Genomic DNA, 15,913 nt, shown 5'->3' on the forward strand with positions numbered 1-15,913 from the left:
ATCTCGTTCTAAAATCAAATTTGAAAGAAGTAAGAATTTAATTTTTTCATTAAAAAAATGTAAAATAAGAACAGAAGCTTTATTCGATTTTGGAGGGTCAGATGATTCTATATGGATAAGGTGTGTCCTATACTTGCACGAAAAGTAAATTTTAAAGCATAAGATTTAAAAAACAGTGGATTTTTAAGACTTTGGGGGGGTCCGATGATTACAAAATACAATGTTACTTTTGTCCTACATATGGCCATATGGTTCTTCATGCCAAATATTTGTCTGTCAAACCCTCTAGCGTGCAATGACAAGCTTCACACCCAAATTTAAAAGTGGTAAGTTATTAAAATTCTGGAAAAAAAAAAGAATAAATTAATTAATTAAAAAACCACCAGGAGCCCCAATGTACTAATTAATTTGTTGGGAATTGAAAATTTTTTTAGATTCGAAGTTATAATAAATTATGGACATTTCAAAATAAAAACAATCTACTGGCCTTCATATAACAGGAACAAAGTCCTTACTTACACTCATGGTGTTGTTAAAAGGAGAGGGGAAGCACATGATATCTCCAAAGTTCCAAACAGTTTCCTTTTCCAATTCTTCCCCTGGTTGAGAATCAGAGCAGAGCAGTGTGCAAACATTTTTTGGAAGATAAAGCTCCCATTTTCTTCTTCCTCTGGAATAATGAATATAATAAAATTGCAGGGTAGGGAATGTTAAAAATATAGATATATATTTAAAAAAAAAAAGAATTAAATGGTTTTTAAAAGAAATGTGGAAATTGTCAGAAGTGGGATTTGAACCCACGCCCTCATACGAGGACCAGAACTTGAGTCTGGCGCCTTAGACCACTCGGCCATCCTGACTTTGCTGCCTATTATTTTCTTGTTTATTATGATATTAGAATTTTCAATTTTGTTGCTATTTCTCTTCCAATTTAAAAATGACACACATCAACTCAATCCTTACTCTTTAGTGGCAGGACCCGACTCCTCTTTTCAATTTTAAAACCATTATTTACTTTATTTTAATACTTAGACAGTACCATCATAAAAAATAACATCATTAAAAGAACTTTCCTTCAACGCTGACAACCTTTTTGCCCTTATTACCTACCATTTTCAAACATACAATGCATCATAGCTGTCCTTGCTGCTTTTATTTATTCAAGAAAACAACCATTTTAAAGCAGCCACAACTATTCAGTTACATTCAGAATTTGTAAACCTTTTTGCCTAAACCTAACCTCATAATTTCATGAAAAGTTTCTTACCTTATTTAAGAGTCTCACGGACAAAAACACTCAAAACCAACCAACATCCATCAAATCGTGATTCTACAACCGCAGAATTTTTTAGAATAAAATTGAATTTCAAGTCTTTCCATACCCTATTGAAAGTCTGAAAATTCTCAGAAGTTTGTGAGTTGGATGGAGAAAACTAAAGGATTTTGAGCAAACCATTAAAAGCTGCAATATATGTACTTTGGTTCAGCCAAGGTCCTACATTTAACTCATTCCTTTGTCATAATATATGGGTTTAGAATTATACACGTCCCTTTGCATTATTTTTGAAGATGTGACCCAACTTTTTGCAACATGACAAATTGAAAATCCCCCCCATAAATGTTCTGTCGTAATAGACCATTTTCCTAGTTTGATTTTTCTGACATGGAAAATTCAATATTCTTTGGTAATAATATGTCAGCAAATGAAAGTTTCAAAAACTAAATAATGGGTACATTACAATCAGAACCCAAAACTTGAACAAAAAGAAAAGAAAAAAGAGGGTCTTCAAGATTCCTTGAGAGCTAGCAAGCAAAAATCCTGTGCTCTTTTCTTTTTCTCTTCTTTCTTTTTTTTTTTTTTTTTGGGTTAAACAAAAGTTGTTCATAATCATGTCCGATCATCGCCTATCTTCCCACCACCCCACCTCTTCATGCGTTCTGTGGTTTCTTCCACCTACCAAAAAGCATTTATTATAAATCACTATTAACTTTTCTCCACCATTAATGTTATACAGAATGAAGTAAATGCAGTAAAGAAACAGATCCTTTGCAAATTCAATCATTTAATAAATATCTAAAAGTTCAAGCTTGGTTTCCTACTTTTTATTTTTTCCAAGTAGCATTTTTGGTAAACTTTTTCCAAGTAACATGGAGGATTATAAAGAAAGAACTTTGAATTACATTAAGCAGACACCAAATTATACTAACAGTTACCTCCTTATTCCAGTTAGTTTTGAAAACTATTACACAGAGAAGAAAAGTTTGCAAAGCGGTTCCAGATATCATTCCTGACCAAATTCCCTTCAATAACAAAAAAAACCAGCCAATGCATTAGAATTAGTTGAAAACGATATAAGTCAAGACAGGGAAAAAAGATCGATATAGAATTTGACAAAGTCTAATTAGAATCCTGAAAGAAAAAAAATAAAAAATGTACCTTAACTCCTAAGTTTAGTAAGTAACCAAGAATGCAGCCAAATGGTAGACCAAACACATAGTAACAACCCAAGTTGATGTAAGCCACCGTTGCCTGCCATCCACCTCCAATAGCAACACCTACAAGAGTAATAAAATTGGAATTGGAAAAATGGTAGACGCTAAAAAATGTTCAGTATATGCAGAAGAATTAAGCAATGTTATATTATATTTACCTGAAATAACTGGTTGGACGCTATTGAGAACCATTGTTATACCGAGAAGAAATGCGAGGTTAGAGACAGCTTCTTGCACATTCTTGCTGCTAGTGAAGATGACCGCGAAATAGTTTTTGGTTATCAAGATGACAACCATGAAAAACAGTCCAATCAGGAAAGATTGAAAAACTGTGGTGTAGACCGAGTATTTTGCTGCCAATGGACGACCCTTTCCTAATTCATTGGAAACTCGGACACTGAAATATAAAATAAGAGGAATAACAAAAATTAGCTATATAGATAATGATGTTTGTTAAGCTAATTTTTACTCAATAAAGCAATTGTGAAAATGGAAGTGGACTTATGCTCAAATGGTCAAAAATACAAAAATGCATTCAGGCACAAACTTATACAGATATACAGAAGCTTTCAAACTAGTAATTTAGTAACTATAAGTTCTTCGAGTTATACCCACAACTATACGAAGCACAAGCAACAAAATGTATTCATCTTCGTTCATTAAAATATCAACTACATTTCCATGAAAGTATAGCAAGTCTTTAGAAAGAAACCCAGATTAATTAATTCCTGACATGCCAAACTAATCAAAGCCAGTCTTGGTCATATACATATATATATATATATACCTGATAGCAGCATTTATTCCAATAAATACCATGCCTTCCCACCCATTGAGATTCATACTGAAAGATGAGAAATGAACAGATTAGTATAAGAAGTAAAGAAACATTGAAACACATAATAAAAAATGGAGCAAAGTACATAGTTGATGAAGTTATATACACTTCCAAACTTTAATTTTATTTTTTTTTATTTTTTAATACTCGAAAATAGAATGTGTTTGTCAAAAAGAAATCTACTAAACGAAACCAAATGAATGCATTCTGAAGAAGTAATAATCTTACCAAATGGAAAGTGAATCCACCGCGATCACTGCATTACTAAGGTGGCCGGTAACAATGAGTATACACATCATATACCAAATCTCAAGGCAAAGCATTATAGCTGAAGCAAGTGAGAGCTTAACAAAACCCCACAAGTCCTTGAATGCCAACCATGAGAACCCACTCCACCCTTCCTTGCACCAACCCATTACATAAGCAACTTGAGCAATCACAATTAACCAACTTGTGATGTCAAATGCTGCAGCTGCACCGGTAGTGCCCCATTGGAATACGAAAATGAAGAGCCAAAGCAATCCGCAGTGTATAATTAGAGCCCCAAAACCAATCCAAGCAATAACATTGACTTTGCTCTGTGCCTGAAGGAACTTTTGGGTGGGGAAATTGACAGCTAGTGAGAATAATTGTGGGATCATCATTAAAGTGAACTTTCCAGCAGCATCAGCAATCTCATCAGCTTGTCCCAAAATCTTTAAAATTGGGGTCGCCAAAAGGTAAATTGGCAAGAGGCACATACAGCTGACCCATAATATAATCCATGATCTTTGCATATAAACACCAAGCATATGAACTTGTCCAGCACCAAAAGCTTGACCACAAAGTGTCTCCAATGCACTACCCATACCAAGCTACAATTTTGTTTAAAAAAACAAAAAAACAAAAAAACAAAAAAACACACAAAAAATTAGGATCTTTTTGCTCTAGAACACAAAATGAAATATAGATGACTTTAAGTAATTTTCTTAGAAAACCCATTAACATAAGCTTGTAGCTAAAGCTAAAACTGAATATCTTGAAAGTCGTACTGATACAGGACAGGACATAGATAGAAACCTTTGGTCTTGTTCTACTTCGCCTTTCTTTTCTTAATAACCAAAGCCTACTAAATTCTTTCAATAAGATACGCTCATACAAGTTTAAGAAACAAAATAAAAACGAACTACTTCTTTTTTAATCCCGATTTGTTCCTGCATTGCATTATCAAGTTAGAACCAGAAAATTTTGGATAAATTGTTAAATCAACAGAAAACAGAGTAATGTGTCATCTGTCTAAAACAGGACAAAAAGAGAGCACTGGTTTTCTTTTTTTTGGGGGGGTGGGGTGTGGGGTGTGTGAATTAGATTTGTGGATAAACAAGGTTAACCCATTTTTTAAATCACATAGATTAGAAATTCAAAGCAAGCTTTTTATTAAACTTCTGTAAAATCAAATTAGGCTTTACCTCTCAAAAGCTAGCTCAGCTCAGATGATTACTGTAACTTGATGCCAAACATTATATATATATAACACCAAAGTTTCAGAATATAGTTATAGAATTCGTTTTTCTGAATAAAAAACTGGATAAGAATAAAAAACTTCCAAAAGTGTTTTTTTGTTTTTTTTCCTAAAAAAATTGTTTAATAATAATGACAACAAACTACAAAGAAAATCTTGTCTCAGGGTTCCAAATCGTAACCCAATTTAACATATCTCCAATAAAAATAATAATAAAACTCTCCCCCTAGTAGAAAATGATAGAGAGAGAGATATAAATTCACGTCCCAATAACACCTGTTGACGATCTACTTGGAAAACAGCAAAAAATTTGCAGATAAAACCTTCCACTCGACAAAAAAAAAAACCAAAAATACATGTAAAGAGTTGAAGAATTAGAGAGAGAGAAAGAGAGAGTACGAGAGAAAGAAATAAAATAGAAGCATGTACCATGAATCCAAAAGAGAAGGCACCGATGACGCTGAGAGAAATGGAAACAGCAGAGAGTTGAAGTTCACCGATATGGCCTACGAATATCCCAGTTAACGAATTCACTCCGTAATTGCATACAGTTGCGCATGCCACCGGTAGTCCTATCTTCCACAGCTTTACTGTCTCTTTCCAGAACACTGACCTCGCCTCCTTCAGGCTTTTCACTGGCTCGTAGTCCGTCACATCATCCCCGTTCGCCGTCAACAATGGCGTCTCCATTTCGCCGCCGGAGCCCGGAGAGTAATGCTGGAGGTTGACAGAGTCAGAGATTGAGAGATATATGATCGACGACGGTCACGGCGATTCGAGTTGTTTCACTTACGTATAAATAAGCTGCTGGTTCAGTGGACTATTATGGGACATATTACAATTTCTTTTTTTTTTTCTTTTTTTTTTTTTTAAAAAAGAAAAAGAAAAAGAAAAAAACAATTTATGCCAGGATGGGTCCCTCACCTTAATCCTTTTTTTTTTTTTTAAATAGTTATTTTTTACATTAAAAATTTGGTTTAAAATTAAAATATAACTAAATACAATCCATTAACCATTTCCTTATCACCAAGCCAGTATTGGTAGTGATGAATAGCTAAACCATTTTTTATGCTAGTGTGAAACGCAAACACTAATTTTTCGTTAAAATAAATAAATAATTAGGTGCCGTGTACAAATTTACAATTTGTCAGTTTGTGTTTTTTCCTACCAATGATGACTTTTTTTATTTAGATTTTTTTTTATATGTAAATTTATTAGAATTAAAAAATATTTGGTTTTAATGATACATATTTGCTTGACCATGTACAATCAATGAGCTACTTACTTTGTCATAATTGTCGCGTTTTGCTTTGCATTTTTGTAGTATTATGCATGGCTGACTAACTACTTTTTTAATTACAAAATATCTCAAAGTCTAAAATGTCCCAAAATAAAATATAACTCATAATTTTTATTTTTGTTTAAGTCTTGAAACGTATATTTAAAGATACAAAATAAATATCAAAATGGAAACCCAAAATCCCAATTTTCCAGCCGCACAAGCTGCTAGGGATATATTCATCCAATCAAAGAAAAGTTGAAAGTCAGACGTATACGTGTAGGTTTCTTACTTGACTATGAATCCAAAACGTTAATTGCATCAAATCCATTTAATAAACATATTAAAATTTTAAAAATAAATTAGTAAACCAAAAATATATATATATATATATATATATATCTTGCTAACCGTTCTTGGAAGACGCACAAGTGAAATGGAATCACTCAACCCCCAAACAAGAACCTCAATGATGTAATACTAGTCGTCACATCTTTTCCATTTTTGCAACAAGTGATATGAATAAAAGTTTTTGGAAAGCAGAAAAATATTACAAAAAAACAAAAGATTTGTGTTTGGTAGCAATTAAAACCTAATTGGAGTCCTGGTAAGTCAGTAAGAAGGCTTGAAAAGTAGTGGTGGGTATAGAGTACCATTATTCACTTCATTACTCATCAACTACCAAAAACCTTAAAGACTGTTTGGCAGGACGAAAGAGACTACGTATGTTTGAATGTTTACACGAGAATGGTGAGTGAAAATGAAACCAATCAAACAATTCAGAAACGACAATCAGTCGACGTGTATACCTAGCGTTCCACTCGCCATTCTGTTGGTATTATATTTGTACACGTCACTTCTGTATCTTCTTAGGTTTTGCATGTTCAAGTTCCATTTGTATTAAAGAATACAGATAGGATAGGAACATTTACTTCAAAGAGTATTGAGAATATACTTCAATTCAAAATTCATTTTCTGCCAAAAAACAAAATATATATATATATATATATAGTTTTTGTTTTAGAGAGAACCAAATTAAGAATTTAATGTTAAATATCATTTTGGGAGGACTAGTTTTGCTTCGGCGTGGATATTTTTTTACAAAATATGTTTATAGAATGAATATGTCTTTACCGATATAAAACTGACTATTTCAAAATGATGTTTAACATTAAAAAAAATCCATTGCTTATACCGTAAAATGACATTGATTAAAATACATTTATGGAATACGGATCCTTATATACTCGAAGAAAAAAAAAAATCGATTTCATTTTGGCTTCATTGAATGGGATAAGAACAAATTTATAATCAATAATTATTAATTTATTTCTAAGATGAATTTTATCTTTATACAATATGTAAAAATAGATCTCTTTTGCAGAAGCTGCTAAGAAGTTAAGCATTCATGGGAGCATTAAACATGGCTAAATGTAGTGAATAGCGAAAAAAAAAAAAGAAAATAGGCTGATGTATATTATGAAAAGAACATAGGTTTTTCAAGTGTAATTATATAATTGGAGTAGTTTTGTTGCAGTCTCCATAAATAAGTTTTTGATATACATATAAATAATTTTGGTATAATAAGCATGTGTATTTATGATATGGTGAGCATCGTTTCCTCTGTTATCAATAATTACATCCACTACACCCACCATGATATAGGTGTCGGCGCAAGCAGACCTATAGATATGCATATACAGTTCACCTTGATGAAAATGAGATATCTGGTAGAGCTTCATCATACACTAGAAGGTACTTTGTCATTAAAAAAAAAAAAAAAATTTGAATTACACCACAATTAGTGGTGGGTACGGATTGGGTTGGTTCGATTTTGGACCGAAATACAACCCAATCCATACATATCGGTTTTTCTAATTTACAATTCAAACTAAACCATTGAAGTATTAAATCCAAACCAAACCAAACCATTTATGATCGGTTTGGTTTGGATTGGTTGATCGGTTTGAAACTTACTAATTTATAAATATATAATACAAATAAAAAATTTTCCAAATATAAAATATAAATAATAAATTATAATTATCCAAACATAAAATACAATTAGAATAATACAACATAGTTTACAATGGAAAATAAAGAAGAAAATGTAGCAAATGATACACATCATGCACTTATTAAATAGCAAACATTAATGTCATCATCTTACTCTTATAAAATCAAATTAAAATTGTTAGAACAAATAATGTAAAATAATACATTCGTCAAAATTTATTCACTCAAGAATCAATGCATAATTCCTTTTTTTTTTTTTTAACTTTAAAACTTTGGTAAATCATAAGTCAATCAACGTTGACAGGTTCACTAATTTTAGTTGATTCTGTAAGCTCTACAAAGATTAAAACAATAAAATTAGCAATAAATTATATTTAAATATATATATATATATATAAATAACAATTGGATACAATATATGTAGATATATATATGATGGGGATGTAAAAAAATATATATATATTATGGTGATGGTGATGGACTAGTGGTGGGCGACAATAAAGGTAAATGTTTAGTTTAGCGTTACAACTTACAATTTGATTTAGGATTTGGGATATGAGGATGTAAAAGAAAAAAATATATATATATATATTAAAAATCAATATATAAAAATGCAAAAAAAATTTAAAAACTAATATATAAAAATGAAAAAAATATTCTAAAATTAATATATAAAAATGAAAAAAATAAAAAATATATAATTTTTTAGTTATATAATATATTATTTGGATTGGATTGGATTGAATTGGATTTATATTTTCAATCTATAACCAATCCAATCCATACAATTTATAATATTTTGAACCCAATCCAATTCAATTGATGTAAAAATCCAGATTGAACGGGTTGGATTGGATTTTGTCCACCCCTAACCACAATTAAATATAGTTCCAAGAACCAAAAGAAAGCACCTCGGAAAGTTTTTTTTCTTTTTTTTTATTAGTAATATTTCTTTAAAAAAATTTTTTTGGTAGTACTATGAAATGTTACATGCAAGCCTTAGTACTGGTTTATTTAATTTTTAGCTCCTACAACTAGTGGTGTAATCATTACACCACTTGTGGCAGTTGCACAACAAGTTGTGCTGCATAGCATCGTTTCAATTAATATGACAGAAGGTAATCGAGAAAAGAGTAAATCTTCCACAAATAGGTGCAGAAGCTATAACCATTGTCCATGACAGAATTCATGAATTTTCATTACTTTTCTGGTCATTTTTAATAAATTGGTCACCCCACTTTCGCATGCGCTCCGACGATTGCTCCACCTGCAAATTGGTGTTGTTTATGAATGAAGTTGTTTGAGAAATTGGTGAACTTAATTAGAAAATTAATGAAGTTTAAGTTCTAAATCTACTTACCTCTTTGTTCCAATTGGTTTTAAAGAGTACAAACAAAAGAAATATGGTTTGTAGAGCCAGTCCACAAATCATACCCCCCCAAAGTCCCTGCATTATTTACTTACTAGTCACTAAGAATTCAAATTTGTTAATGGTTTTGAACATGGAGTTAATGAAACGCTACTTGAATTAATTAATCACCATCACTCCCAAATTGGCAACATGGCTAAGAAGATATCCAAGTGGGAGCCCAAAAATGTAGTAACAGCCCAAGTTTATGTAAGCTACCATTGCTTGCCAGCCTCCTCCAATTGCAACCCCTGGAACAACAACAATAGCCCCAACCTTAATTATATATATATATATATATAGAAATCTCCATGAGAAATTCATGTATACATATACATATTATACACATACATATATATATACACACCTGATATTACAGGCTGCACGCTGTTAAGAAGCATAGTCGCTCCAAGAAGGTAAGCCAGGTGAGAAACGGCTCTCTGCAAAGCCTCATCACTTGTGTAAATGATGGAAAATTTATTTCTTGTAATGAAGATTATGACCATGCACAATATCCCAATTAGGAGAGACTCAAAAATTGTCACATAGACCGCGTGTTTGGCTGCTCTTGGATGTCCCCTGCCAAGCTCATTGGAAACACGTACGCTGATAAACCAGCAAAAAGAAAAAGAAAATTAAAAGATCAATTTGGGATTCAAGCATATGTAAAACAATATCCAATATATATATATATATATATATTCGATCCTTGCAAGGTGTGTTTCACCTAATTGCAGCATTTAATCCCACGAAGAACATCATTTGCCAATTATTTATATTCAAGCTGTAAAATAAAGATCAGCAAATGGAATTAAAAATAAGATTAAAAAAAAAAAAAAAGAGATAATGTTTAAAAGCAGAACACAATTCTAATGACAAATATTTTACCAAATAGAAAGGGCACCAACAGCAATTACTGGATTATCTAGATGACCACTTATAAGGTAAACAGCGGTTGTGTACCAAATCTCCAAGCACAGCATGAGAGCTGAGGCAAGCGATAGCCTAACGAAAGGCCAAATGTCCTTGAATGCCAACCATGAGAACCCATTCCAACCAGCTTCTCTGCACCAAACCATTATGTACACAACTTCAGCCACTGCAATCCCCCATCTGCTAATGTCGAAGGCCACGGCTGCACCAGTTGTGCCCCAACCCAGTTGGTAAATGAACAGCCAAAGCATTGCCATGTGCAATATCAGAGACGAAAATGCAATTGATGCAAGCACATTGACCTTGCTTTGAGCTTGGAGGAATTTTTGACATGGGAAATTGATAGCAAGTGAGAATAGTTGAGGAATTGTTTGCAGTGTGAATGTCCCAGCAAGATCAGCTATTTGATCTACTTGACCAAAGAATTTCAGGATTGGAGTTGCAAATATGTAAATTGGCAGTATGAAGAAGCAGGAAACCAATAAGACTATCCATGAACGCTGCATGTAAATCCCAAGCATATGAACTTGCCCTGCACCATATGCCTGTCCACAAAGCGTTTCCAGAGCGCTCCCCATACCCAACTACAATGTAGGTGCAGCATATATACATACATACATACATTCACAAATAACATATAAATGTGCATACATAGAGAGATTATGTCACAAAACTTATAATTAAGCAGCAAAGAGAGAGAAAGAGAGAGAGGATTTTCCTTTTAGTTTTAAAGAGAGGAAAACGTAAATCAAACTTCATGAGATTCAAAAATCAGGATCAACCTTTCAGGGATCCAATGAAGATCAAATTAAACTAGTGAATATTATTGAGAAAGTAAGATGAATCTATGTCTGTTAATACGTACAAATTCCTTTTTCTTTCACCACTATAGATCTCGTTGTTATTAATTGTTTACAACATTCCTGTTTCTTAGCACTATTACTTGCGGGATATAAAGTCATAAATGTACAAATAATATTTTATAAGATCTTATGAATTAATAATATAATATGAACTGTTGATCTTCTTTATATTGGAAACACTTTAATTTTTTTTGATTTTATTTTCACTGTAATATTTGTTAAATGTTCACTAAGACTCTTTCTACGTATGCAAATCATATATCCTATGATCTTATCAGTTGATTACAGATTGAAGCAAAAGAACAGGAAGAGAACCACCATTGAAAACCATGAATAAGGAGGAGACAAACCATGAAACCAAAAGAGAAGGTACCAACGATATTGAGAGAAACAGAGACAGACGCGAGTTCAATATCCCCGAGGTGACCTACAAACATAGTGTTAATTCCATAGACACCGAACTGAGAAAGTATAGTAATCACGGCTGGACCTGCTATTTTCCACACTTTCACACTCTCCAAACATATAACAGACTTCAACTCTCCCAAGCTCCTTATTGGCTCAGAATCTCCAGCAGAGGCTGTGTCAAGCAGAGGAGCCTCCATGTTTTTTGTCCCAGCTGGATAAGAAAGCAAACACCTTTAATCCACTCAATTTGTCGGAGCGTTTGGTGTGTCTGATTTTAAGTCAGATTATAAGTCCAAGTTAGCGCATTATGTTGGACGTAGATCACTAAAGTAGTTACATGCATATGCATGTAGGACTTGTAGATATCCATCAGTTCATGCAGAACAGTGGATATAGCATTAGTATTGAGTACTATGTCGTGTTCTGTTCCCATCGTGCCAGTATAGAAATTAATTACTTGGTCCAAATTTTGTTGCGAAAAGTGGCCAGCCCCACTTCAAATTTTGCTCGTTTCATAACTTTTTCATTCAAAATTTCAAACACGATTCCATGAGTTTTTTGGTGTTGAAATGTTCAAATCTTAATCTATTGTTTTTTTAAAAATTATAGTTTAACACACCACCTGTCAACCCATTGAATTTAATTTTAAAGAATTATAACAAAAATATTTAAATAAATGCAATCTATATAAACTTATACTAGATTAATGGTTAGAAGCAAATAATACAAAAAATTATATTTATAAAATTAAATATTAAATGGATAAATTAAAATATTACATATTTAATAAAATATGATATATATATATATATATATTCCAAAAATACATTTTACAATGTTAACAAGTTGCCATCACATTTAATAGTTTGCTAACTAAGAGCATTTTCAATAGTTTTCTGCCTATTTAAAAATCATTTGCCATATTAGATAAATAGATAAGATTTTAAAAAAATCTAAAAAATAGAAACTGTGAAACATACTGTCTACTTCTGGAAGTTCTGTTAGACATGCTGAATCAGCGTTTTATTTATTTTTATTAATTTTTGTTAAAAGAAAAAGCTTCTGCGTGAGTCTTTGATTTTTTTAATTAGATATAATTTTAAAATAAAAAATTGCACATTAGCATTTAACGACATTTTAAACAGAACCCATTGGAGAAAAATTGCCTAAAACATTATTTATTAAATAGAAAAAATGCCATATAAGGATGAACACTTTCCAAAATTAATGTCACATAGACTTCAATAGAAATAACCATTGAAGATGAGCATCTCTAATGACTCTGTATATTGATTCTGTTCATTTAAAAATTCTTGGCCACATCATATAAATAGATAGGATTTAAAAAAATCCTCTCCAATGGTTTTAGTTCTATCAAACGAATGTGGCAACAAAAGAAATAGAAGTTGTGAGAGACACTGTCTACTTTTGGAAATTCTGTTAGACAGGCTAAATCAGCATTTTATTTATTTTTATTGATTTTTGTTAAAAAAAAAAATAAAGGACAGGATTTTGGTTTTTTCAATTAGATATAATTTTAAAATAAAAAAATACACATTAGCATTTTATGACATTTTAAACAGAACTCATTAGAGAAAAATTATCCAAAATATTATCTATTAAATAGAAAAAATACTATATAAACATGAATATTTTTCAAAATCAATATCGCATACACTCCAATAAAAAAAACCATTAAGAAAAAACCATTAAAGGTGTCTTATCATGAAGATACCATTATTGATTCCACACCGTCTGGAGGAATTCTATATACTGATAATATTGAATTTTGCGAGGTCAAGATAGCATATAAGTACAACAAAACACATACTGTCCATTTGCCACCAATCTAAGGCCAGGACTATTTTTCCCACTAAATATTATTATTTATAGAAAAATTCAATTATATAAAAATCTGCATTTTTATAAAATATGAATATCTATATGGTAAAAAAGATTAATTATATATTAAGATAAATTAAACTTCGACATTTGATATCTTAAACGATATCAAAATTTTAGTGTTATCAAAATTTCATTCTTAAAATTTTGATTTGGATAAATTAGACTTTCAAATTTTAGAAGAAAAAAAAAATGTAAATTGATCCAAAAAACTTTGATTCAAAGGGCTTATCTATTTTGGGCTTGTTAGTGATCTAATTATATATATATATATATATAACAACATCCAATTTTTATTTATTTATTATTATTGGGGTGAAATATTCTCCCACATATAGGATATGAACATTTTTATACGCATATAGAAATCCAAATGTGAATTTCATAAAAAGAAATACCTGATAGTTCCGGCAGCGCGCTGTCAAAGAGCATAGTTGCTCCCACAATGGTATGCAAAACCTCATTATTTATGTAAATGATGGGAAATTAATCTCTTATTACGAGGATTATGATCAAGCATAATTTTCTAACTAGGAGAGACTCAAAAATTGTCTCATAATTACCAAAATCATTAATATAGAGTTTGGGATATTTAAGCAGATCTAAAATAAATAAACAAAAATATTGAATTGTAGCTAGGTGTTTTACCTTATGGCAGCATTTCTTCCAAAGAAGAACAGTTTTGTTTGCTACCCATTAAAATTCAAGCTGCATCATAAAATTTAGTAAATGAATTGTGCCAACTGTTGAGGTAATTAACTAAAGTCCTTATCAGTATACATGATTCTCTCTTTCCGTTCTTAGTTCTAATAGCAGATCTATATATGTACATCCTTTTTATATATGTGAAAGCTTTTAATCTGTTTCTAATTACTTTAGGATCAACCGCTAAATTTCTTATGGAGACCTTATCATGTAATTTGCTCATTTTGATCGGAAGAGGAAACATAATTTGTACGCAAGTTAGATAATATAGTATTGGAGTTCTCAGCCTGGCAAAGAAAAATACACGTTTTGAATACAAGTTATAAGCTTCTATGTAGGGTGTGTAAACGTGTAAATGTTTGGTCATGATCACTTTCCGCAAGGTAACTTGTACATATACATATACATATATATATATATATATATATAGATTGGAATTCTGGATTATTGACCCTGTAAACAATGCCTTTGCTGCTTAATCATGAGCTATTTGCTCAAAAATAAATACGGCCATATCAAGGTACAATCCTAGAGCATTGTTAATTTCCACTCTGAAAGTAATGGGTTACTTCTGCAGCACATCCTTCGACAATGCTCAGGCTTTAGGCTGAGTAGCAGGAGCAAATTTTAAAATTGAAGTGATCACATTCATCGCTGAACGTTTGAGAATCATTTTGTAATATATATTTCCAGAGAACACAGAGGGTGAAAATGACATAGATTTCAAATGTGTATTCTTATGCATATGGTAAATGGGTATGACATGACATATTTTCTAATTATCACATCTAATATAAATTAAAAAAAAAAATCTATATCTTACATAGTTTACATGAACTAATCATACTCAATTATTTACTTTCATAATTTATTAATGTTAGTGATGAAATTGGTTTTTTTTTTGGTAAATAAGTGATGAAATTGGTTTAATGCAATCAAATAAGTCAATTTCATTACCAACACAAATAAATTTTGTAATTGAATTATTAATTATAACTAATCCATATAAAATATTAAGCACTATATATAGTGATATGCAATTTCAAAAATAAATTATAAGTGGATCTAACAAATCATTGATAATGTTCGCTTATCTTGTGACACCATGTTATCCATTTACTAATTACATAAAAATATTTTTCCTCAAGCCGTGAAGGTTTCAATTTGACAATAAACGCGGACAGACGAAGGCTAACCTAAAGTATGAAATAAATAATTAAATAAATACACTACAGGACATTTAAGCAAAAAAATGACAGAAAGTCAATGATAAAATAAAAGCTTAAAAGTAGACCTGGCAATTTGGATCATGACACGGCGACACGACTCGAAAACGACACGGAATAAATGGGTTTGGGTTTATTATAAATGGGTTCGGGTCATAATCGGGTCAACCCGTTTAACACGATTATTAATCGTGTCATTTTCGGGTTGACCTGTTTAACTCGAAATTGATCCGTTACGACCTATTTAAATTTAATTTTAAATTAATATTTTATCACTAATATAATATTTAATAACTAAAAAATATTATAAATTAAAAATTTTATAAAAATAATTTTCTATT

General features: G+C 31.2%; 2 protein-coding genes and 1 non-coding gene across 6 annotated transcripts; all 3 read right to left on the bottom strand.

Moving 5' to 3' along the window:
• Nucleotides 1-776: 776 nt before the first annotated feature.
• TRNAL-CAA (transfer RNA leucine (anticodon CAA)) lies at nt 777-860 on the bottom strand. Its single transcript has one exon. It is a non-coding gene; the product is annotated as a tRNA-Leu (tRNA).
• Nucleotides 861-1,664: 804 nt separating this feature from the next.
• On the bottom strand, nt 1,665-5,638 carry LOC107423576 (protein DETOXIFICATION 35). Its single transcript, XM_016033160.4, has 7 exons — nt 5,262-5,638; nt 3,560-4,185; nt 3,281-3,337; nt 2,652-2,890; nt 2,438-2,556; nt 2,215-2,301; nt 1,665-1,954 (listed from the first exon to the last, which is right to left on the bottom strand). The coding sequence occupies exons 1-7, from the start codon at nt 5,520-5,522 to the stop codon at nt 1,889-1,891; spliced, it is 1,455 nt and encodes a 484-aa protein (XP_015888646.2). The 5' UTR covers nt 5,523-5,638; the 3' UTR covers nt 1,665-1,888.
• Nucleotides 5,639-9,012: 3,374 nt separating this feature from the next.
• On the bottom strand, nt 9,013-12,028 carry LOC107423433 (protein DETOXIFICATION 35-like). Of its 4 annotated transcripts, none has more exons than XM_048469510.2 (7): nt 11,709-12,028; nt 10,424-11,052; nt 10,263-10,319; nt 9,903-10,141; nt 9,668-9,786; nt 9,488-9,574; nt 9,013-9,394 (listed from the first exon to the last, which is right to left on the bottom strand). In XM_048469510.2, exons 1-7 carry the CDS (start codon nt 11,934-11,936, stop codon nt 9,314-9,316), a joined length of 1,440 nt encoding a protein of 479 aa, XP_048325467.1. In that variant the 5' UTR covers nt 11,937-12,028; the 3' UTR covers nt 9,013-9,313. The 4 variants fall into 4 exon arrangements, with proteins under 4 accessions (XP_048325467.1, XP_060675350.1, XP_048325466.1 ...); XM_060819367.1 differs by having other exon boundaries at nt 10,499-11,052; nt 11,682-12,028; XM_048469509.2 differs by having other exon boundaries at nt 11,682-12,027.
• Between the last annotated feature and the right edge of the window lie 3,885 nt (nt 12,029-15,913).

Source organism: Ziziphus jujuba, chromosome 8 (assembly GCF_031755915.1).
Source record: "Ziziphus jujuba cultivar Dongzao chromosome 8, ASM3175591v1".
In the NCBI taxonomy this organism is placed as follows: Eukaryota; Viridiplantae; Streptophyta; class Magnoliopsida; order Rosales; family Rhamnaceae; genus Ziziphus; species Ziziphus jujuba.